At 49.9% G+C, this 23373-nt stretch overlaps 2 protein-coding genes across 20 annotated transcripts in view; one reads left to right on the top strand and one right to left on the bottom strand.

The window, feature by feature from the left end:
• FRMD4A (FERM domain containing 4A) overlaps positions 1-13018 on the top strand; it is a 598644-nt gene extending 585626 nt beyond the window's left edge. For 7 of the 9 annotated variants that reach the window (XM_027595361.2, XM_027595362.2, XM_027595364.2 and 4 more), the window contains one exon: positions 7441-13015. In XM_027595361.2, the coding sequence (XP_027451162.1) occupies positions 7441-7543 (103 nt within the window). In that variant the 3' untranslated portion in view covers positions 7544-13015. Of the gene's footprint in view, positions 1-7440 lie in introns of all 9 variants that reach the window. The other 2 variants (XM_027595359.2, XM_027595360.2) reach the window with 2 other exon arrangements.
• A 5608-nt stretch (positions 13019-18626) lies between these two features.
• The window catches only part of PRPF18 (pre-mRNA processing factor 18), a 103851-nt gene continuing 99104 nt past the window's right edge, over positions 18627-23373 (bottom strand). For 6 of the 11 annotated variants that reach the window (XM_027592109.2, XM_027592108.2, XM_027592107.2 and 3 more), the window contains one exon: positions 18627-23277. In XM_027592109.2, the coding sequence (XP_027447910.1) occupies positions 23197-23277 (81 nt within the window). In that variant the 3' untranslated portion in view covers positions 18627-23196. The remainder of the gene's footprint in view (positions 23278-23373) is intronic. The other 5 variants (XM_035729129.1, XM_027592111.2, XM_027592110.2 and 2 more) reach the window with 4 other exon arrangements.

Consider the following 23373-nt stretch of genomic DNA (forward strand, 5'->3'; position numbering starts at 1 on the left):
TGGCCTTAGCACTAGAGTCGGAAGTTGTTTGATGGGTTAAAGCAGAGTTTGGGACCCTAGCCTCATTTGCACCCCCTCCTAACCAGGGAAGTAGAGATGGGGCAAAGGAAGCAACTCCTGAATTACGAATGCTTCCTGGTCTCCTCTAACCTGATAATGTAAATTCAGGGGAGCTGACCGGTAAGGTGTCTCAGTTTGGCTGTGGACAGTTGGGGTACAGAGAAGAACCAAAGAGGTTGCCTGCTTATGTGCCAGTCTGGGCACTTGTAGGCCCCAGGAGAACGGTCACCACCCTGGACAAAGATAAATCCTGTCGGGGTACAGACCACTCCTGCTAAAGCAGCATTGTTCATGGATTCATTGTCACATTTGCTCGTTCAAGCCAGGGGTCAGTTAGGTTTTTGGCATATTCAGGAAGTCCGTCTCCTAGCCTGAAATAGAGTTGTTCTAAATTCCTTGCAAAAGCACATGCTTCTGATGAGAGTTCTTTGTGATGGGGGCAGATCTGATTTAGATAATCATAAGAGCCTCGTGATGCCAGCTACGGTGCACAGAGGTATCTGTATCTCACTGGTCAGGTAGAGGTAGCACTGGGAAAGCGTGGCTGCGGAAGTTTAACTGTATAAGCTGACATCGAAGGGAATTTGGATGTGGTTTATGAAGGAAAAGTGGCCACAGGAAAGCCCAGGGGGTCCCCCAAATCATGGGCAGATCAGAGTTTGCGAAGGCAGATCCAGCAGCCTGAGAGGCTGTCTCCCTTGGCAGAGGAAGGTACGGTCTTTCCAAGTCAAGGAGCAACAGAAAAGAGCAAACGGGAGGAAGAAAACACTTAGGTGGAGGAGTCTGACTCATTTTTGCCCATCACAATTTCCACAGTAAAGGCGGACGGTGAGAGAGGCCTGGTCCGACTTCGGGCTAGCCGTCTGCTGCTGACGGCTGGAGCTCTTGCCTTTGTTCCTTTTCGGTCCCGTGACTCCTGGAAGTCGGGAAAGATGAATCCAGGGGCAGACACCTCCAGGTTTAGCTGTGCAGGAACTGGGCAGCAGTACCAGAAAGGTCCTTTCACCCCAGGGAAGAGGGAGTCTCTCCCCGTACCGGTATTCTCCAGGATGTGGCTCCTGAAGGGGAGTCAGAAGTCAGGTCGTATTCTTGTTCAGCATAAGCTTCTTGAATTTGAGAGAGAGGTTTCTGGAAATTGTGGCAATATTTTAATAGGTCTTGTTGGGCGATCTGAGGGTCAGAGTACTGAAGGAGGCAAATGCATGGGTCTGCCAGTTACTATTTTTTCAAAAGGTAAGGACTTTAGATGCAGAAACAGCATCTTGGTCCAGAGAAATCCGAGAGTTGCCAAGAAGTTTCCTAATGGGGTTTTAATGATGCCTTTAGTCCTTTCTACTAGTCCTGGAGATGGAGGGGGACAGGGCGGTACAGCCTCTGAGGCGTAGGAAGGACTGTGCGTGCTCTGGGATCAGCAGCAGTTATGTTCATGTTAGTCATGAAAACTTCTCAAGACATTAAAGTTCTCTTCCTTGTGAACGAGTTTTGTTAACAGAGATAACAAGAATTCAAATCACTAGCAAACACGGGTAAAATGAAAGGTATAGGTCTCTGGAGACATTCCCATTTTAATTAAACCCACAAACTTGAACTAGCTTTTATATACTGAAGATTCATCCTAGATCACGTGAACTTGAAAAATACGAGGCTTATTCCTCTATTTGTGACAGTTTTAGAATACCTCATTTAGTAAGTGCTTCTTTTTAAGCCAATTAATTAAAACGTCTACAAATTGGGCACCTGGGTGGCTCAGTTGGTTAAGCGACTGCCTTCGGCTCAGGTCATGATCCTGGAGTCCCTGGATCGAGTCCCGCATCGGGCTCCCTGCTTGGCAGGGAGTCTGCTTCTCCCTCTGACCCTCCCCGCATCTCATGTGCTTTCTCTCTCATTCTCTCTCTCTCAAATAAATAAATAAAATCTTTAAAAAAAAAAAAAAAAACTTCTACAAATTAATTTTGGCAGTACCAGCCAGAGGTAGGAAAATGTCACCCATCTGCAACATCCATCCACAGTCATAAAGAGATCTTACAGCTTTCGTTTTAAATTTTAGCCATGAGACCAGGGTGAGAATGCAAAACTGACTAGTTTACAAAAGAACAGTTGGAACAAATTCAGGTTACCTGCTCAGGAGGCTAAAGCATCTGGGGAGAAGACATTTAAGATTTTCATTTGCCTACATTCCAGACAGCCTTCCCCCGCTTTTTTTCCTTCTGGTAAGAATGACCTCCCTGAAGTTTGCACTTGAAAGGGATGGCCTACAAGACAAGTTCCTGCAAGTAGAACCTTCCCATCATTCCTCGGAGAAGGACTTTGTTGCTTAAATCCAGATCAAGCCTTTTGGGACGAATTGGGAAGGTTTGGGGATTGGTAAAAATGACAGGTGGGACTTGACTTTGCTACTAGAGCTGTATTTGTTCTGATAAAGATGTGATTTGTTCTAAGACAAGGACCCCCGTTTTTGATTCCTCAAGAAATTGGGTTGTGACCCGAGTGACATCACAGGCTGACCCACCCATCCCACTACGTTATCTTCAGTTTGCTGCTTTCTATCAAGATCTTCAGTTAGGATGGAAATCAAAAGATTCTTGTGTTCCAGATTTTAGAGCTTAGTCTCTGGCTTGTTCTAGTAAATCCCTCCGCAGATGGCTGCAAAATGTTTTTCTTTCCCTCTGAGCACATGGTTTCCTCTTGGCTTAGGGGAGAAAGCCCCCCAAAAAGTTGCTGTCAGGCTCTGATGAGGACTCTGTACTTCCAATCTGGCCAACTGCTGACCACAGAGCTACCAAAACTCCTTTCGGCTCTCTTGTCAGGCTTGAGCTCAACAGTAAATATTCCTGGCTAGTACTGAGCACCACCGTGGACACAAAAGGTGTCCTCAATGAGGGTACAGAGAACACCACTGTCCCAGAGCCAGAGCCACTAAAAGATGACCAAAAACAGAGGCTGAGACACTTCCCAAGGGCTGGCAGTAAGCACAGGACCCCAGCCGTACATGGAGTTCAACCCACTTCTCTGCCTGGCCGTATACTGGGAGCCCCAATGTGATGGTTGCCAAGCCAAGCTCACAGGACACAGGAGGGCAAAGCTGTCGCTGGGAGAGAAAGGTTCAGCAACCCGTGGGTCTGGAAGGGAAGGGACGCCAAACTCTACCTTCCTCTCTCGAGTGGGCTACCGAGATTTGGGAGAGAGGACTCTGGTAAGGATTCTTCCGAGTTCTTCCAGGATTCCCATCTGTGGGCTCCGCAGCAGGTGGGGTTTAAAGCACGAGTGTAACCGCTGCACTACCAGGACTTGCCAAGGTGTCCCAGGTTTAGTTTCCCCTTGGCTGTTTCAGGAATAACTGGTGGCACTTAGTTACAAGAGCATCCCCCCGAGTCCTGGCAACTCTTCAAGCCCCATATGGGGAGCCTACTCTGACAGACAGTCTGTGTGTGTGGTCATGTGGGCTCGTGGGGGTGGAAGACCATCCAGATACAGGACGAATACCAGGAGCACTTGGGTGTAAAGGAGGAGAGTGGCAGGCGTCCCAGCAGTTGGACGGGCTTTTGTCTCAGGTGCTGCTTCTGTCTTGAGCTTTTCATTACCCTTTTGCAGTGAATCTCAGTGAAGCGGTTTCAGAATCCTGAAGCCTTCTGGAGGCTTCTGCATTGCCAATTATAACAGGTGTCCCATTCTGTCTAGGAATCCTTGCATTCACATGCACTTCAAAATGAACGAACTTGTCTAACTGGAACATTCCTCGTAATGACCGCTGGGATTCTAGGTTGTCTTCAGTACTGCTGGTCCATGTGCATGAGAGACTGTAACTATTTTTAGTGTAAAACCCCTGGGGTTTTGGGGGGGCACCTGTAGAGCCTTGACAAGACTGGGATCCCATTTTTGGAGTTTTCCCGAGAGGTCTGACAGTGTGCCTTTGAGGGGGTATTTCCTTTTCCTGGGGGACAGCCCTTGCTTGTCCAAGACCAGGTGTCCCCCTCATTGCACGGGATTGTCTTGGAGGGGGTGACAGGTGATCTGGTGTGAAACCTGCCTGTCCATAAGCCCTTATCCTTACACAGGAGTCTTGTGCTTTGCAGAAGGTGGTCTCATAGAAACGGGGCGAGTGGTCTAGTAGTGTCCATAGTCCCAGTTCACTGGCTTGAGAATGGGGAGATATCCTGGGCAGGTGTTCGCTGCTCAGGAGAGAAGTCTCATTCTTCTGCAGGTCAGGCACTTAACGGGACATCAGTCTCTCAGCTCTTAGGTTCCGGTCTTCTGAGGGCAAGGGCCTAAGAGCCTTCAGTTTCACTGTGGAGTGAAATCGCTTCCCAGTGGCCACCGTAGTTCTAGCTTGTACTACCCCAGTTCTTAGACACAAAGTAAGCAACTGTGCTGGCAGGTGGCGCACTCCATTCTTTAGAACCTGGGGATGCCCGTTCTTCAGCTGAGCCTTCGGTCTCATAGAGACAAATGAATATGGACATGCCCCTGGTTGGGGATCTTGGGACATTTCACAGTGTACCTCGTGGCATGGAAGTTTTTTTGAGGTCAGTGGGTGACCTGGTGGCCATCTAACCCATTCTGTAACCAACTTACCCTGGCACGGGGGTCTTCGAGTTAGGGGGCAAGCGCCCTAACGGCTTTTAAAGTGCTTGACCTGTGCCCACCAATTTTGCAGCTTTGGCTTCTGAGGTTCTCACAACAGGTCTCTTACTGCTTTACCTCACAGGCACATTAACAGACCTGTAGTAGCCAAAGAGATGATACTGTGGACTGGCCAAGAGGTCGAGACCGTAGGTGCACACCACCGGCAGTTCCCAGCACGGAACTATGGACTGAACCAGCAACCCCCAACACATGGGCACTGGGGACTAACCACAGGCTCAGGACTGAGGTTCCAGGTGCCAAGCCCTGGCCTGGGACTGCAGACTAAGCGAGGGCCAGGGACTCTCTGAGAGCCTCCTGTCAGTCCAGACACTGTTAATGCTGGACCGGGAAGCCAACTCGATGCGGAGCTTAACGCAGAGAGAGCGGAGCTCAGAAGCAAGAGGAACTTAGCCATGGCCCTCGGAAATGGTGACAAAGGGACCTCAGGGGGTTCACAGGTACAGCTGCCTGTGTTTCTTGTCCCTGAAGCCATCTGAGGTCTCCTTGGGATCCCACTGCTGTCACCAAACTGTTAGAAAACAATTCAGCTGAGTAAATTTTAAAGATCTTACTGGCCTTTACTCAATCAAGTTGCAACCCCAGTGCTTGAGGAACAAAAACAAGTGTCCCTGTCTTATAAGTTCAGTCTTTACGGCCACAGTCACGCAGCTCTGGAAGCAATTCAAAGCCCACCCGTCGTTTTTTATTTTTACCAATTCCAAAACCTCCCCTATTCACCTCAAAAGGCCTTGCAGATATTTCAAAATATTTAGATTTAAGAAACGAAATTCTTCTGGGAGGAGCTGGCCTTCATTCCCTGTGTCTTTTGAGACGTAAATGCTCTCTCTGGTCTCCGCCAGGACCTATCCTGTAGCCCATTTCTTTGAAGTGCAAACTTCAGGGAGGTCATTCCTACCAGAAGGAAAAAAGAGGGGGGAGGCTATTTGGAACTCAGGTGACTGAAAATCCTGAGTGTCTTCTCCACAGATGCTTTAGCCGTCTGAGCAGGTAACCTGAATTTCTTCCAACTTCCAGAAACAATTTGGATCCAACTGTTCTTTTATACATGAATGGGTTTCGCACTATTGTGCCTGGCTCGTGGTTTAGGGCCTGTAGAGCCGGTCGTGGCTAGTTCTCTTTCATCTCGGCCTCTGCTTCCTGTTCCCACATACTCCTGAGGTGAAGGCCGCTTGGCCGTGCTGGGGCCTCCGCCCTTCTTTGAAGCAGTCAGGGGCTGTGGCTGGAGGATTCTGACTGGCCCACCTGGGTCACCTGTTCACCTGGGGGAGAGGGAAGGGCACCACCAGACCACAAGGAGTCAGAGAGGGACTGTCTCCCAAAATACAGCGTACGTCCCTGTGGATCCAACTACCTTCTGCCGGAAAAACGTTCTCAGTCCCTCAGGCACGTGGCAAAAGGCACTTCTGTCAGGGTGGGTGCGTGGGAGTTAGCCCTTCAGCGCTTACGGACCGTAACGGGGACCCGCGGCCGGCATCAGAAGGAAGGGCCTGTATGTCATTTTGCTTTTGCACGCAGCATTCACTCCCACTAGATCAGGAGGTTCCAGGGCCAGGGCTCTCGGCAAAGGCCACCGATGGCACTGATGCCTTGGGTTTTCCAGCTTCCGTGGGTTTTTGTAAAGCCAGCTGAGAAACATTTACAAAATCCACAATGCCTTCATCCATTCGTTCCTGGAGAGGTCAGCCAATCAGAAAGATGGGCATGACTGCAGCTTCTCACTCACGGGGCTGGGAGGAAGGTGCTCGTTCAGCTCGCTGTTCTCCGCACCACGCTGGATTAGGATCACGTTCCCTCACCCGTCCCGTCGCAAACCCTAGTGCCAGGCGTTAAGGACACAGACCTAATAACCCGGAATCACAGACCAGCGTCACCCAAGGGACATGTCGCTTCAACACTTGGAGGCTCAAGGCCCCCAGTTTCATCCCTGTAGGAATCAGTACAAATCGACACTCAGAGGGAGCTAGGAGCTGCGCTGGGAACAAAGGCAGCAGCACCCAAGGGGCTCCAAGCTGGACCCGCAGTTTAGGAACAGAGCGCAGAGCTCAGGCAGCCAGCCACGGGGCGGGGGCGGGGGGCCCCATCTCCTCAGGCTGCAGGGGCTGCTCCTGACCTTTACTCTTGCCCCGAAAGAGCCAGTTTGGGATCAGCAAGGGGCTATTTTTCTGAGTACCGACTATGGGCTTCGGTGTGTCTGTGTAATTACCTCTTGGCTTCTCCCTGGCCTCCATGGTGACACGTACCTCAAAGACTTTTTAAGTCTTTTGTTTTCATTCTAGTTTGTGGTATGTCTTCCATACAGTTTCTAGAATCAGAAAACAATGCATGTTATTTAAAATAAATAGCACGCATTCAAAAAATTGTTTAGACTCCCGTCCACATATCCTCCCCGTTTCGCTTGATGTTTTGAACGTGCTTCTGGGACAGAACAGTATGTAGGCAAAGCTGGCGGTGCCTGGGGTCTCCTGGAGGGCAGCCCAAGCAGCTGTTCTCCGAAAAGCGGAATCCCGTGGAAGCCCGGAGCTCTGGAAGCTCCCGCGGCGCGCCAAGGGTAGGGCCCAGACAGGACCTCGGAGAGGTCTCCGCCAGGCGTGGGCAGCCCCGCCTCCGTCCTGCTCGCCCCCCGAGGGGGCTCCCGCGGCAGGGCCCCTACAGGTGGATTTTGCCGCGTCGGGGAGCAGCTTGCCCTGCTGGGCGCTCTGCGCCGCTAACCTGCTGCTCTCCTCGCCCTCCCTGCAGGAGCTACACCGACAGCTGTTTCCTGGACTCCTCCCTCTATCCCGAACTAGCCGACGTCCAGTGGTACGGGCAGGAGCAAGCCAAGCCCGGCACCCTCGTGTGAGCCAGCCGGCCTCGATCTGACCGCCTCAACGCCATTCAGAGATCACCTCACTGCCTCTCATTTGCCTTACCCAGACGCACTGTCACCCCGCACCAGCTTCGGCCCTCAGCACTTTTTTTCCTCCCGTCTCCGCATCCCCTTCACCCTCAAAAACCTGACTGAGGAGACATTCTGGAAGGTTCCGGTCCCACTGTGTGTCCCCCTGGCGCTCTCGCCCACGGAGAGCCAGGCACCAATCCTCAGCGGCACCTTGGTGGCTTCCCCCTGCCGTGACAGCCCCCAGGCCAGGACCCATCAGGGAAGGTGGCGGACATCCAGTTCCCGTGGACAAGCGGCAGGAGAACAGGAAAGGGGACTTACGTACAGGGTGATCCCGAAGGACTGTCCGCTGTGGCCGGCCTGCGCCCCCCCTCGCGGGCCCACCGCGTGCTCGGTGAGGAGGACGCCTCGTGCGCGCGCGGAGAACACTCAGTTGACACTTGACATGTTCCCTGGGGGCGTGGCTATCGGGGGAGGGGAAGGAGATTGAAAAAGGAAGCTTCACGTGTCCAAGATGCATCCGAGGATCACAATCAGTTCTACGCTGCCAAAGATTAAAAAAAAAAAAAAAATTAAAATAAAAAAAGAGGGGCCAAGAGGAAGACATTCTTTCTGCAATGAAATCTTTTAAATTCTTAACTGCTACTAACTCATCACAGTGAAAAGTCAACCATTTGTAAATTGTTTCCCCTCTTTATCCCTCACCCTTAACGGCCCACCTTCTCTCTCAGGCCAGAGCCTGGAAAACTAACCCGGTATGATGGTCAAGTGGAGGGAGCCAGAGCAGCGCCGCGGGCTCGGGTCCCCGGGGGTGTGCACACGGAGGACAGGCCTGCGGGCAGGGAGCAGGGGGGCGCCGTCAGCCCGGTCTGCACGGGGGTCGGGTCCAAGCTCACCGCCTTCCTGCTGGGATCTGGAGGAAACGGAAGGTGGGGATTGCCAAAAGCGCTTCTCTCTCATTAAAACAAGCAGTAAAAGCGTGTCCTCTTGTTTTGCACAAGGTGTTTGATTTTATTTTTCATGGGAAACCAAGGGAAAAAGCACATCACGATCCATTCGAGTGTTTAACTGTTGTGGCTCATTTTATACTTGTTAGCACTTGTGTGACAAAGAGCTCAGACCCGACTTCTCTCGGCACCCGGTTACCAATGTGTCACTTATTCCAAGAACCCAACTATGCCCTTAGGTAGGAAGAGTTGACTCCCGTGTCTACTAGCTAGCAGGCGGAGCGGGGCTGAAGGGCACGCCAGCTCCCAGAGGGCCCGGATGCCTCCGGCGTCGGCAGCTACCTTGACGTACCACAGTCGTCCGCAGAAACCCAGAGGGGAGGAAAGAGCCGCACGTTTACATGTGTCTTGAGCTATGCTTAAGACACAACTGGAAAGCCATCTATCTTCAAAGGCCTCAAAAATACTTTTATAATCCTAACAAGCGCACACTCTTAGTTGGGTTATTCAAAATGGCACAAACACGGTCTCCACGGAGGTGGGACGCTGTGCTTATTGGCGCAAGTGGGGGGTGGGCGGGGGGAGGGACAGTTTTTCTCACTTGTAACGACTTCCTATTGGAAAGGCATTTGACAGCCAGGGACAGGAGCTGGGGTGGGGTAGTTTTGGGGGAAAGCAGAACCACAGTTAGCTTTAGCGTAAAAAGAAAAATCTTCGGTTTTTTTACGTATGCGTAATCCAAGAACAAGACTCTACCAGACCAGGAGGGAAGATGGACCCTAAAGTAAGTTTAACAACGCTCCCTCTATTGCAGCTTGGGAAGCGCTGTGGGCTCACGGCCTGCTGGGGCCACTCCGGACAATTCAGGGCCTGCTTTCCCCAGGCCTGTGGGCACTGGATTGGTGACACAGCTTGGGGGAAGGGGCGAACATTCACAGAACACTTGGGTAAACCCTGCAGGATAGACAAAACTGGTTCTAATGTTATTACCCGATCCTGGGGACGGAGGGGTGGTATTTTTGTTGCTGGTATTTTGACGATCAGAGCTACGGCCAACAGGTTTTTTTTCCCTTCCCCATTCAGAACGTTATACCCTGGGCCATTTTTCTTTCACCCCAAAGACACACTGGCTAATCAGACTGAACCGTGTGCGACAGGAAAAGTGCAGAGAAACAAGAGGAGGGGACGAGGTCACGTGGCTGCAGGTTACACAGCATGTCCCGTAGTTTCAAGTCGAGGCTGCAGTCCCCCCCCCCCCCACCACCACCACCCCGGATCACGCTTTTAGCCCAGCTGGGTGACAGGGAATGTGAGACGAAAAATCTTTCTCAACACTTGGGTTTTGAATTCAGGAGGCAGAAAAGAACGGAGAGGGAGGGGAATTGCAGTTCAGACAAAGGCCACGATAGTCTGGTAGGAAAGAGATGAAGTAAAACAGGTTTTACTGTTGAGCTGCTGAGTTCGGTTACTACAAATGTACATAACGTTAGTCCTTTGAGAGCCACGGGATTAAGGATCAGTGTGGTGGGGAACAGCAGTTAACTGTAAACAAGCGCTTGCAAGCTCTTCACAGATCCGTCTTTCTTTCAAGCAAAATAAGACGGAATATGAAGCCCCTGGTCTGATAAAAAGCCCCTACTGGATTCTTTGGATACATGTAAGAAGTTGCCTGTTTAGCCTGAAGACTGGTGGGGACCCTTACATCAGACTTTGTTGTGAGACAGGTGGATTTTTTTTATTATACGCAGGTGAGTGTTGAAACTGTTAAAATCCCAATTCGTTTTCATTCAGTGTTAGTTCTAAATAGAGCAGACCCCCTCCAGGTGCTATCAGATGACCAGTTACTGCTTAGTTAACTAGGTGTAAAGTTTTACATATACATTCATGTCAATAGTTATCACACGTTGTGTAAAATGGACTCTAGTTTAATAATGGGGAGAAAGGATTAGGTTGCTCCTGAAACTGACTGTAGAGCATGGAAAATGATTTTACTGGATTCTGTTCAACTGTAATCAATGAAAAGGATGTATGTTGTAGACAAAGTTGCAGAATTAAAAAGAAATCTGCTTTTAATTTATTCTTTTTGTATTAAGAATTTGTATAGTACCTTTACATTTTGCAAAACAGTGTTGTCAACACTTATTAAAGCATTTTCAAAATGAAAAGATCTCAGCTGCCTCTTGGAGATTTTGTTTCATCGGCTCTGGAAATCTCTAATTCGGGCGCCGGCGGCCTTGCTGGACTCCTTTTTTAAAGTCCATCGAAAGCTGATCTTACTGGCTTGCCAGATACAGATAAGCTCAGTTTGTGTAGTCAAGGCTAATTCTCCCTTACTCTAATTGCCTTGTTAATTATACAAAGAGAACACATTCTCTACTATGTATTCCTGCCACAAAAAGGGATCTGAGGTTAGAGGTCAGTCTTTGTCGGGACACTGGTGGTTACAAATAGTTACCTGTATGCAGTCCATGCCAGGCGTGGGTCCCGTTCCCACACAGCGGAACGTGGTGGAAGAGACACTGAGGGAATGGGGGCTTCGGAGGCCATCCTTGGGCTCTCCGCCCCCATGAGGTCCCCCGGGGTCTGTGCAGGAGGCCAAAGGCCCATCAGGGAGACGGCAGGATGCTCATGCTCCTCAGCAGCCCTGTGCTCACCCTACCACTCAAACCCTGTCCCCCACCACCTGAATCACATCACCCACACAGCAGCCGGCGAGGCCCGCGGGCACCAAAGCCCCCACTTAACGACAAGACGGCGACTGGCCTACTTTTGCAGAGACTGCGCTGGAGCTGCGTCCCCGGCCCCCTGGCCCAACAGGCATCTCTTCGCTAGCGGGAGCCCAGAAGCCCGGAAGCCAAGAACATCCCCCGGATGGAAAGCCCTTGCTGAAGCATCTGCCACTAGAGCGAGCTAACCCCTGCCCAAAATGAAAACAATCCACAAGAGAACACGAAGCATGTCGGAAGTGAGCTCGTTAGGACATTTTACACTTCTAAGCCCTTGAAAGCCACCAGTGGCTCTGTATCTCAAAATAATCAGCGCTCATGTCAAACAGAGATCTTTTGTCTTTTCAGTGTAAACATGTCACAGCTCAGGAGATAAATCCAGGATCTGCTCATTAAGCTCTGACGATCTCATGAAGGCAACACAGGAAGACACTGCTTTCCCACTTCTCTCCACCTTTTACGGCGCGCGTAGACGCGCGCACACACAGCGCTGACAAAGCAGTTCTACACAGCTGTTATTTCTGTTACCAGAGAACACAAACACCCAGAAGTCCAGCAGAAAGTAGTAAACAGAGCCCAGGCCTCTTGCTGCTTTCTCCCAGAGTACCAGTTCCAAACAGCCCATCCGTAAGACCCTCCATAAGGCGAGCGCCAGATAGCCACTGGCAGGGGCTGGCGAGCAGTCATGCACTGCACGTCTGGGGAGGAGCCCAGGCTCCAGAAGCCTACACGCACACAGATTAGACACGGACCCACAACCACAGCGTAAGGGCAAACAAAGTCGCCAACATTAAACAGAAGGAAAAGATTCCAAAGGAGTCCAAAGGGGACGAAATCCCCAAGTGTCTTAAACGGGATCTCACTGCTAAGCTTGTCCACGGAGCCAGACGCTGGGAGTCACGGCCGCCAAGAGGGCAAGAACCTCCTGCATTACACCCTCTTTGCTGTGCACAAAGTCTCCCCCGGGGCACAGCCACTGTCCCCTCAGACAGGAGCTGAGGGGCCTGCAGTGCAGGGGTCTAAACAGCGAGCAGACAGAGCCCACACATTTACAATTGTACAAGATTTCTTTTATCAGAAACCCATTTTTCTCCCCATCAACTGCTGTCCCTACATACGAGTAGGTTCCTTTTGTTTTTCATTCATTCGTTTTCTGTCAAACCCACTCCAGGCCTGCTTTTGTTCCCCTACTCTTCCAAAACCGCTGCTGTCAAGGTGAAGGACTCGCACAGCGCCACAGTGGTTAACTCTCTGTTCTCAGCTCATGTGACTTACCAGCAACACAGCCCCATGGACCCCCTCGGGTCCTGCACCGGAAGGCCAGGATGCGACGCCCTCCAGGGTTTGCTGCTCACGACGGTTGGGGCCCTTCTTTCCAGCCTCCTTGGCGGTTCTCCTCTCCCCGGCGCCCGGGCATCGGCGTGTCCCAGCTCTGTGCTCGAGCTCCCCCCCTCTATCGTCCACCACGCCTCCGGTAGCTCTCCCTTGGCCTCAGGGTTTTCAGTGTCATCTAGGGGCTGAAGACACCTGTCTTGATCCCTGCATTCCTGAGCTTGTACCTCTTCCCACCTGGCAACCTGTCCCCCGCAGGTCTAACATGCTAACATGGCCAGAGTGGAGGTTCTGAGCCTCCCCTCGGAATCTGCTCCCTCACCACCTTCCTCAGCTCAGCTGCAGGCCCTACAGCCGTCCAGGGTCAGGCCAGAAGTCCTGGGATCGTCCCACCATCTTGCCAACCCCACTGGATGATCACCTAATCATTCTTTCTCACCTCCCGCCGCAAACCAGAGAGATGCAGCATCCGTGTCCTGAAGAGACTTCTGGGAGATCAGGAGTGCAGGGAGGGGGAGAAAGTCAGTTACAGAACACAGTACGAGGTGCTCAGAAAGCAGGGTCAGCCTTAGGACAGGTGGAAGAACAGCTTTTCCTCCCAGTAAGGTAAGAAACGTTGCTGGTGAGTGTGGAGGCAGATGGGGCGCTGACACCCCGCCCCGCCCCGCCCCAGTCAGCCTGGCCCACGCAAAGCCCGGTGAGGCCACCGCTAAGCGGGAGGGGCAAGAGACAGCGGGGCCGGGTCAGCAGACAGCAGTCAGCGGAGAACGGCCCCCAAGAGGAGAGAAGATGGAGAATGTCCTGGTATCGGGATCCAGGGGACACCGGACACTTAGCCCCCTCCGGCGGCTCTGGAGGACACTGACGGGATGACGCAGCTTGGTTTTTGTAGTGCCACGGGGCGGCACAGAAGGAGACCAGGGGCGCCTGGGTGGCTCAGTCGTTAGGTGTCTGCCTTCGGCTCGGGTCGTGGTCCCGGGGTCCTGGGATCGAGCCCCGCATCGGGCTCCCTGCTCGGCGGGAAGCCTGCTTCTCCCTCTCCCACTCCCCCTGCTTGTGTTCCCTCTCTCACTGTCTCTCTCTCTGTCAAATAAATAAATAAAATCTTTAAAAAAAAAAAAAGGGGGGGGGTAAGACAACAGGAGAAGGTCCTGGGAGAGTCCTGGGCGATGATGACAAGGGGAGCCTCGGGAAAGCCAAGCCAAGAAGGTCCTGAGGAAGTCGAGGCCCCCGCAGGAATGGGCAGGACGTCTTGAAGAGCCCGAGCAGAGCAGAGCGGGGAGCAGGGAGGGAGGCAGCAAGGACGGGCCCTCGGGGCCAGACAGCGGAGAAAATACAGGTTCCCCCATGACCTCGGTCAGCCCCTGGGGGTGACTGCTGCCATCCAGGAGGAAAGTCTCGATGTATGTTGATGCACGCTAGTGGGAAACCCATCCGAGCTTGGGGGTGCCAGGTGGGGGGCCCCTGCCCTTTGTGCAGGTGCTGCCTTTTGGATTGGGAGTCCAAGACCACGGCCATGATCCCAACAGAGATGATCTCCTATGAAGGGCTGGACTGTCACCCGGATGGTGAAGAGGGGACAGCAAAACGGGACACTAGATCTCGAAGAGGACCCCAGGGAAGCGGCCAGCGCTCAGGGCAGGGAAGCAAAGGGGAGGGGATGGGAAAACCCAGAAGCATGAAGAGGTGCCCGCGGAGCCGGAAGTCAGCCCTCTGAGGAGCAGACTGAGGGGTGCTACTCAGCGTGGTGGCCGGCTGCCGAGTGCCCCAGGAAGGTGGCAGGACCCGCACATCTCCGAGGGGCAGACTGAAGCTGCTTCTCTGAGTGTGGAAAACTGCCCCCGGGAAGCAGCTCCTTCTTCAGGAACCGAGGGTCCTGCTGGGCTGTGAGGGACAGAAAGCCAACAGAGAGAGAGGAGCAGGTCCCTCTCCCTCCTCCAGCTTCCCGTCTCCCGTGTGCCTGCTGTCGGGGGAACCCAACAGGCCGGCCACCAAGGAGAAACGCGTCACAGCCGCCACGGAAGGGGTGGTGGGAGCGGGGAAAGAACCACCTCGCCCCCCGCGCCCCCCGCCGCCTCGTCAACGCACGGACCCCAAGGCTCTACAGGCGGAGAGACTCGTGAAAGCTACCGCCACATTAGGAGCAAGCCAATCTTCCATTTTTAGATTAAAAAAATGTTAGATACACAAGTATCTTTTTGGCCCATGGGAGTGTAAAGTGAGTCACGGTCTCAGAAGGAAGAGCAAGCCAAACCCTATTTTCCCCCAAAATAACAAAGTCCCAATCGTTGATTTTCTCAAGTATGTCTCACATTCGTAACAAGTATTTAGGAGTTTGTCCTCTCAAGGTCATTTCTTACTCTAATGAAGATCTGGGGAAAACCCCTGAGAGGGACAAGAGCGAGATGCTTCCGTCTAGTAAGCTGGGTGACAGAATCGCCACGACCCGCCGGAAGCACTCCTCTGGGTCTCGAACACCTGGTTGTCTTTGAACTGCCTTTACCATCAGCCTAATTAAGGGCTTTTCTGCAGCTGGTGAGTTGGTGCCAGCACCCACGCCTGCTCAGACGAACGCGGTTACAGGTACTTTCACCTTTGCAGAATGTGGCGAAGTCCGATCTTAGTCCAGCAGAGACAGAGGCACCCGTAGAGCACCATCCCATACCTGCCACAAGTCTCAGTGATGTTGAAAGCCAAGAAATATCTGAGTAACGTACATATTGCTAAGGGACTGAATCCATATACGGGAACACAGTCCTGGGAAATGACCCCATACTGTTCTCATAAAACAGGAGGCCCAGAGGAAGGCAGCTGTGATGGTTAATTTTGTGTGTCAACATGACTGGGACACGGGGTGCCAGATGTCCAGTTAAACATTATTCTGGAGGAGATGAACATCTGAATCAGTGGACTGAGGAAAGCAGATGGCCCCTCCCAGCGTGGGTGGGCCCTGTCCAATCAGTTGAGGGTAAGGGAGCCGCGCATGCTCGCGCACGCTCTCTCTCTGCCTGATTGTTGAACTAGGGTATTAGTCTTCTCCGTCCCTCAGAGTAAGACTTACATGGGGCTTCTCAGCCTCCATAATCACAGGAGCCAATTCCTTATAATACATATGCATTTATGTAATTACATATAGTTTCTGTATTTTAATATATATATTTATAAATTTCCTTTTTTTTGAGAGAGAGAGATACAGATACATACATACATACATCTCCTATTGGTCTCTCTCCGGAGAACCCTAAGAAGGCAGCTCAAGGTTTATACAGGGACTCCATGGTACCACCCAAGACCCAGCTCTGCCACCTTTAGCAGGTCTCTCTCAGCATCAGTGACTACAGGACAGCAGCAAAGCGTCTGAGAACCACCTTCCAGAAAAGAACAGAGAAGGGGCAAAAGATGTCTGTCAGCTAAGTCTATTTCTTTCTCTTGGAAAAGCAATAGCTTTCGGGAAGTCCCACCCAATAGACTCTCTCCACAGATTACTGGCAGAACATGTCACATAACCTATCCTAACTTCAAGGGTCCTGGGAGAGCAAGCAGTTTTAACTGTGCACACTGCAGCTCTGAACATATTAAGCTTCTGTTAGCACAGAGGAGGAGAAGGAAAACAGGGTAAGCCACCAGCAAGCGCTGTCTACACCACACATGTATGGTGTACATACTTGCACACCAAAGGAAGAGAAAAATCACCAGGTCTTAAAATAATAATCTAATAAAACCAAAGTATAGCAAAAAATTTTTAAAAGTCACACGATGGGCGCCTGGGTGGCTCAGTTGGTTAAGCGACTGCCTTCGGCTCAGGTCATGATCCCGGAGTCCTGGGATGGAGTCCCGCATCGAGCTCCCTGCTCAGCGGGGAGCCTGCTTCTCCCTCTGACCCTCTCCCCTCTCATGCTGTCTCTAATAAATAAACTCTTAAAAAAAATAAAAGTCACATGATTTCCTCTCTCTCAAATCCTATACCCTTAAAGGCACACCAAGACGATGACATCATTAATCAAGAGAAAAAGTTACTGTAAGACTAACACACAATTTGATTTTTGTACAACCTGGCACAGGTACCAAAGACTATGTCAATATCTGAGCTCGTTAAAAGGTTACTTCCCCTTTGCATAAAAAGGAACCTCACAGAGGGGCAAGCCACAGAGTGGGAGAAGTATTTGCAATAAACATGTCCAACAAAGGACTCCTAGCCAGAAGAACAAACTACGATCAGTAAGAAAAAGGCAGGCAATTAAACAGAAGACATGGGCAAAAATAAAATCCTGAATGGGAACTTCACAAAAGAGAATATCCAAATGGCCAGCAAGCACATAAAGGTGCACACCTTTATGTGTCAGCAGGGAAATGCAAATTAAGGCCACAGCATACCATTTTACCCACCAGGAGGGCTAAAATGAAAATGACAGTATGCCATGTGTGGCCGGATGTAGAGTAGCTGGAACTTCAAATCCTGCCTGGGGAAGTGTCCACTGTACAGGTCGTTTGTAAAATTCCTTGACAGTATCTAATATAGCTGAGTATGCACATACCCTATGTCCCAGACATTTCACAACATGGTGTGTACCCTACAGAGATTCGTATTCACCAAAAAACGCACACACAACATCCATACAAAAACTGGAACCAACTCAAAAGTCTATCAACGGTAAGACAAATTATGGGATGTGGCAATGAGAATGAACGAATCACAACACGTGATGAGGAGGAGCAGAAACCAGAAGAAATCAAACATAAAACAAGTCAAGACCACTGAGTCCATTTACAAACGAGCAGATGAAAAGTCAGGCAAAACTAAGCTATTAGTGACTGCTAATGGGTACAGGGTTTCTTTTAGGGGTGACGAAATGTTTTGAACTTAGATAGTGGCAATGGTGGTACAACTCTGAATATTCTAAATCTACTATATATACTTTAAATGGGTGAATTGTAGGGTATGTACATTATGGAGCAGTAATGATGTCAGACATTAGGACCATGGTTGTGACCAGAAGGAGGCATGAGGAGACTTCTGGGGCATTAACAACATTCTTTCCTGACTCGGGTGCTGGAGACCTTGGGAGATACTCACTTTGAAAAATGTATCAGGATATGGTACTCTTCGTATTTGTACATTTTTCTATATTATACAATTGCTTAAAAATTTACATTAAAAGGAATGTAATCCAGCCCTGCCTGAGCCTTGGGAAGTAATCTTTAAAGGCATGAGCCAACCCTCAGTAGATTTGATGCACGATACTGGCCTCTATGTATCCTTCTCTGCCTCAACCCTACCTCTGAGCTCCCCTCTATTTTATCTCTTGGTCCATCTCCCTTTATACAACTGACAGCCAGCATGACGTGGTCACCTAACCACGGTGCCAACCGTATGTTGTGTGTTATGGTTACCCTCCCCTTGGGGGACAGTCTCGTCATCTGCAATATAAGAACGGCTGCTTCGCAAGTACTTAGCCCTGGAAAGGTTTTGTAATCTGCTAAACCTCACACTAACCTTGAACGCTGAGTGTGATCTCTGTAGCTCTGTATTTAAAAAACTTTTTAAAAGTAGAGTCCTTCTGGGCACCTGCACCCCAATGTTTAGAGCAGCAATGTCCACAATAGCTAAACTATGGAAAGAGCCTAGATGTCCATGGACAGATGGATAAAGACGTGATTGATGTGTGTGTATGTGTGATACATATACATATATATATATATATCTCACACACACACACACACACACACACACACTGGAATATTATGCAGCCATCAAGAAATGAAATCTTGCCATTTACAACGACATGGATGGAACTAGAAGGTATTATGCTAAGTGAAATCAGTCAGTCAGAGAAAGACATTTATCCTCTGAGAGGATCACAGGGGAAGGGAGGGAAAAATGAAACAAGACGAAACCAGAGAGGGAGACAAACCGTAAGAGACTCTTAATCTCAGGAAACAAACTGAGGGTTGCTGGGTGGAGGGGGTGGGAGGGATGGGGTGGCTGGGTGATGGACACTGGGGAGGGTATGTGCTATGGTGAGTGCTGTGAATTGTGTAAGACTGTTGAATCACAGACTTGTACCCCTGAAACAATAATTATGTTATTTTAAAAAAATTTAAAAAAAAAACATGGAGGAGGATGGAGGTTTGTTCAGGGCTTAGAGTTATCAACAATATAGTTATTCCCCAGCACCCAGCTGTGCCAAATCCTCATACCCCACTTTCAGCCCTATCTCCAGAAAGCACAACCTTCTCTGTAATAGACCTTTGCAGTGACCCTGAAAGCCAATACCTGTTTGCCTTTACAAAATCAACAATTTAGGGGCGCCTAGGTGGCTTTAAAAAATTTAAAAAAAGTAAAGTAGAGTCCTTCTGCCCTGAATTCATCTACCAGGTCATTTCCATCCTTAACTCCACTGATAATTGGTGGCCTTAATGGGTGGTTTTCAAACTACTGGTCCCAGTGCGTTAATGCGTCGTAAGCCTGTCTGGAGTCACAGCCAGCATATTCTTCGAAGAAACAGAAGAGTATGTGAGTGCTTTTGTTTCAGTTATATGTGCATTTATGTATGCATGCATTTGTTACTGTTACACTTTGAGTTGTGGTCAGAAAGTTTCCAAAGCCACAGCTTTAACTCTCCTGCTTCCCAGGAGGGCAGAACCTCCAAGCCAAGCTCCGACTACAACACTAAAGGTTCCCGATTGTTCCTAAGTCTCAAAGGCAGAGCAGTTGGACAGGAAAGGCAATTTGGCAATGACAAACTGGGAGTTCAGAAGGGCACAGAGAGCAGACTGCCCAAATGACTCTTGCCCGTCGTGGGAGGAAGCTCAGTGAACACTTCTGAGGTCACCGATCATACTCAAAGGGAAGCCTGAAACTTCTTAGCTGCTCTCCCCGGTGAAAGCATGTGTCCAGCCTGAATGCTGTGAGGGAAAGATGACAGTATTTTCAAAGCCGGTGCTTAAAGGCGGGGAGGCGGGACCCCACAAAACCAAGCCGCCCACTTCAGCAGAGCAGCCCCGCGGGGCACCACGAGGACAGTCAGCTGCAGCAAAGCTGTACCAAGGACCCCCCGGGGTTTACTACGGGCACAGCTGAGTAAGTAATCAAAGTTTCATAGTAAGTTCTTTTGGTAAATGTACAAAACCTATTTTTAAACGAGCACAGCTCCCAAATCTTGAATGGGGTCGGCTCACGCCACAGCCGCCACCAGCCACGCCGCCCTCCCCCCGTCCAGTTACTCTGCACCCCCAGAACCTGTTTTTAAGTTTCAAAAGATGTTCAGGAGACTGTTAACCATTAAAGTACTAGCGTGTGGTTAGAATTCAGCCAACGGAGCTACAGGCTCTGTGATGAAAACCAGTTGCCGTAACGCAGTCCCGTGGTGACCCTCGGGGGGCTGGTGCCGGCTCCTCACACAGCTGGAAACTCTCACATCAAAAGCTGTGAGGAAGGGCTTGCAGCTCAGGACTCCCAAAATGTCCCATACCATACATTTCTACGGGGTCAGGTTGGTCAGCGAGGGGCTTCATGGGAGCGTACTGGGGAGGCACATCTCCAAGACACTCTGACAAAGGCCATTGTGACACTGCAACTTAACGCCCCCCTTTCACTGAAACTGCCCCAAGTTCTACCATCTCCTGTGTTAATCCTTAAAAGGGGGTGACTGTGTGGCTGAAAAGGAGCCAGTGATAAGGAATCCCCAAATTCAAATCTACCAAAGACTCTGGTGTACTTTTCTGTTGTCTTTTCTAAACTGTCTGCTCGCAGAAGAAACGACTTTCAAGTGAAAAGACAGTTGGGGTTCTCAAGTATTTACGGGGCTCAGAACCCAGGGCAACCGGAAGTGAGAGTAGGTCAGGAAATCACCATACGGAAGGACTTAAAACCAAGAAGCCCTTCTGCTGTCAACCCTATTTCCCATTCTTCCCAATTCTCACTGAGCTCAGAACAGATCCCTCAGTTCTGTGGCTCCGGACGGCTGCCTTCCCCGCTCGGGTCTCTTGGGACGCCCCCCCTTCTCCTCAGGAGACTGGGACCACTCTCGTCCTCTCTCCCGCAATTGTCTTTGGCCTCAACTTTATTTTCCTAATTTTCCCCAAAGACTGAGAGCACGGCCCTGGCTTCCAGGCTGCCCAGGCTCTGTGCTGTAATGCTAAAATCTACTGCTTGGTCTTCGCACTTGGCAAGAACACTCCCAGAAAATACAGGATTACTTGTGAGACAATACCAGCATTTAATTAAATTTGACTCCAGGAAGAACTCCTTTGGACAGGAGTCTGGGCCGGCAGTAATGAAGAAAGGGAAGAATGGTTATTTCAGGGCTCTTAATGATTTTTAAAGGATGCCTTTATTATTTTAAAAATAGCTAAAACCAGAGGTATGTCGTATCTGCTGAACTAAAATTTTCATGATGTGGAGAATGCGGGAGGTCACTGTTCTATATAGCCACGTGATTATTTGCACTTAACAGAAGACCTTTAATTTCAGGGAAATGGAAAGCTTTTCTATGAACCTGCTTCCCTCTACCTATGCCCCAATGGTTAACATTCACAGGACCATAGAAGGTTACCTTTTTTCAAACCTTCTACCCATACGGATCAATTTTAGAAGGTATTGGTGTCACTTGATACAGTTTCTTCTTTATGTGGAGTATTAACTAACAGCAAATGGAAAGACAACATGAAAACAACAGACTGCTATGCTGTGGTCTGATTGTGAATAAAGAAAAGTAATTTGGGGAGTATTCATTCAACAGTATTTATCAACAAGTCTGACACAAAACTACATTCTAGGCTAGCATCCTATTTTACGAAAGTCTCTCTCTCATTTGCCCTAGAGTAAGCTCTCCTAAGTCCTAACTAATTTAATCATAAGAAATGGTTTCCAAAGTGGGGAAACTACGCCCTACCAAAGTAGGGCGTAAGCCTGATTCAATTCAGGACGGCGGGCTCCAGCCACCTTGTGCAGAAACCCCACAGAAATGATCCGACAGGCATGGCCATACACAGGTGACCACAAGAGGCTCCCGAGCCTTCCCAAAGGAGCCAGAACAGGTGACCGTGAAACCATGAGAAGCTACCCTCACCTACGACTCAGAGGACTCTAGCTCCCACCACATCCTCTCGCCCTTTCAACTCCAAACTGGCTGAAATCGGGAGCAGTCACTGAGCCCAGACACAGTCCCTGCTTGGTAACCACTCCTACCCCTATGGCTGTTGCTGCCACCGCCCCCTCCATCGTTGGTGTTACCCTGACTTGAGCACACACCGCCCCTCGGCACAGGGCTCAGGAACGCTACTGCGGTAACACTCTAGGAACGAGGACACAAGAACCAGTATCCACTGAGCTCTCATTTACCAGGCAGCACGCTAAGCATTTTATTTGACTTGACCACCACGGCGGCACGCTGAGGTGTACACCCCCGGGCCTCGCGACCGTTTGCAGACGGGGCAAAAAGGAGGCAGAGAAGGCTGAGTGACGCCCAGGGTCTCGCACTTGTGGGGGGAGAGCTGGGTCCTCCAGCTTGGCAGTGCTGACTCAGGAGCACCCCCTTACTGCTACCCGACACTGTCACTCCACCTGGGCAGGTCGGTTCCATTCACCCACCTTCCTCTATTAACTGAGGCTTCTCAACTTGCAGAGCGCAGCGATTCGTCACCATTATACTATTAGCTGCACAGGACACTGTGTGAGATTCACAAGTCCTCATCTGGGCCAACTCAGACCCATGGCCTACTGTGTCAGGCAGTGACCAGAGTCCCGGCGCCTTGCTCCTACGCGCTGTGGCACAGGGCCGGGAGCGGCGGTCCACCGCGGGCCCTGCGACAGGGAGACTCACAGGCAGTCCTAGTCTGGGAAGAACCACTGGTGTCACAACGTCCCCATCCTTGGCTGGCTTGACAATCCACTGCCCCACCTTGAACCTTGAGGCACTCGGCTTCCTTAATTTAAACTTCTGTTGGTATAATATACCATCTTTTTTGAACTGCGATTTCCTGTTAATTCTTCTGTCCCAAAGAGATGACAAATACTAAAATTTACACTCCTTAGAAGGTAAAAGCAAGCCTTGAAATGCAAGAAAAACAACACTTGAGTTAACAGTAATTAACATTTACATTCCAATTCTACTGCAAGATGGCAAAAGTTCAGCAACATTTAAGGACTATAAAGTTTCATTAAACGGTTCCATATTTTTGTTGAAATATATAAAAATATTTTTTATAAATGCTACATAAAAGACAATGTGAAAATTACCATATTTTACAGAAAGAAATTAAGTCCATCCTCAAATGTTCCTTTTCAATCCTCTAACTGCCAGCTTGTAGGTCCAGAGAGAAGATGTCATTTTAGACCCCCTTCTGGGACAGTTGTCTCCACATTTAAATTCAAGGAAAAGTCTTCAGAACTTAATTTTTTGACTATTTAAAGTAAATGACACAAAAATCAGTTTGCAGCCAGATGTGACAGGAGAGCCAACACCGTTTCTTAAAACCGAGAGAGTAGCGTTAGGTAGAACTCAAACAGAGGAAACCGCATTATTCTTCCCTCATTCCTGTTGGGAATTCCAGAAGTCCATATAGCACGTCCACTTGTTTCTCGTTACTTAGACACCATACACAGATTTCACAGTGCATTGTACTCCACACATTTTGATGGATCTGTAGGAAAATGCTTCTGGCAAATGGTCATTAACCTCTTCAATCCCTAAGAAAATAAGAATAAAGCCTGGTTATGATATAGCTGAACTATTCTGAATCGCCCTTCGCTTTCCTCCCGGGTTCACCAATGTCCCCATGAGGA

This window comes from Zalophus californianus, chromosome 9 (assembly GCF_009762305.2).
Source record: "Zalophus californianus isolate mZalCal1 chromosome 9, mZalCal1.pri.v2, whole genome shotgun sequence".
In the NCBI taxonomy this organism is placed as follows: domain Eukaryota; kingdom Metazoa; phylum Chordata; class Mammalia; order Carnivora; family Otariidae; genus Zalophus; species Zalophus californianus.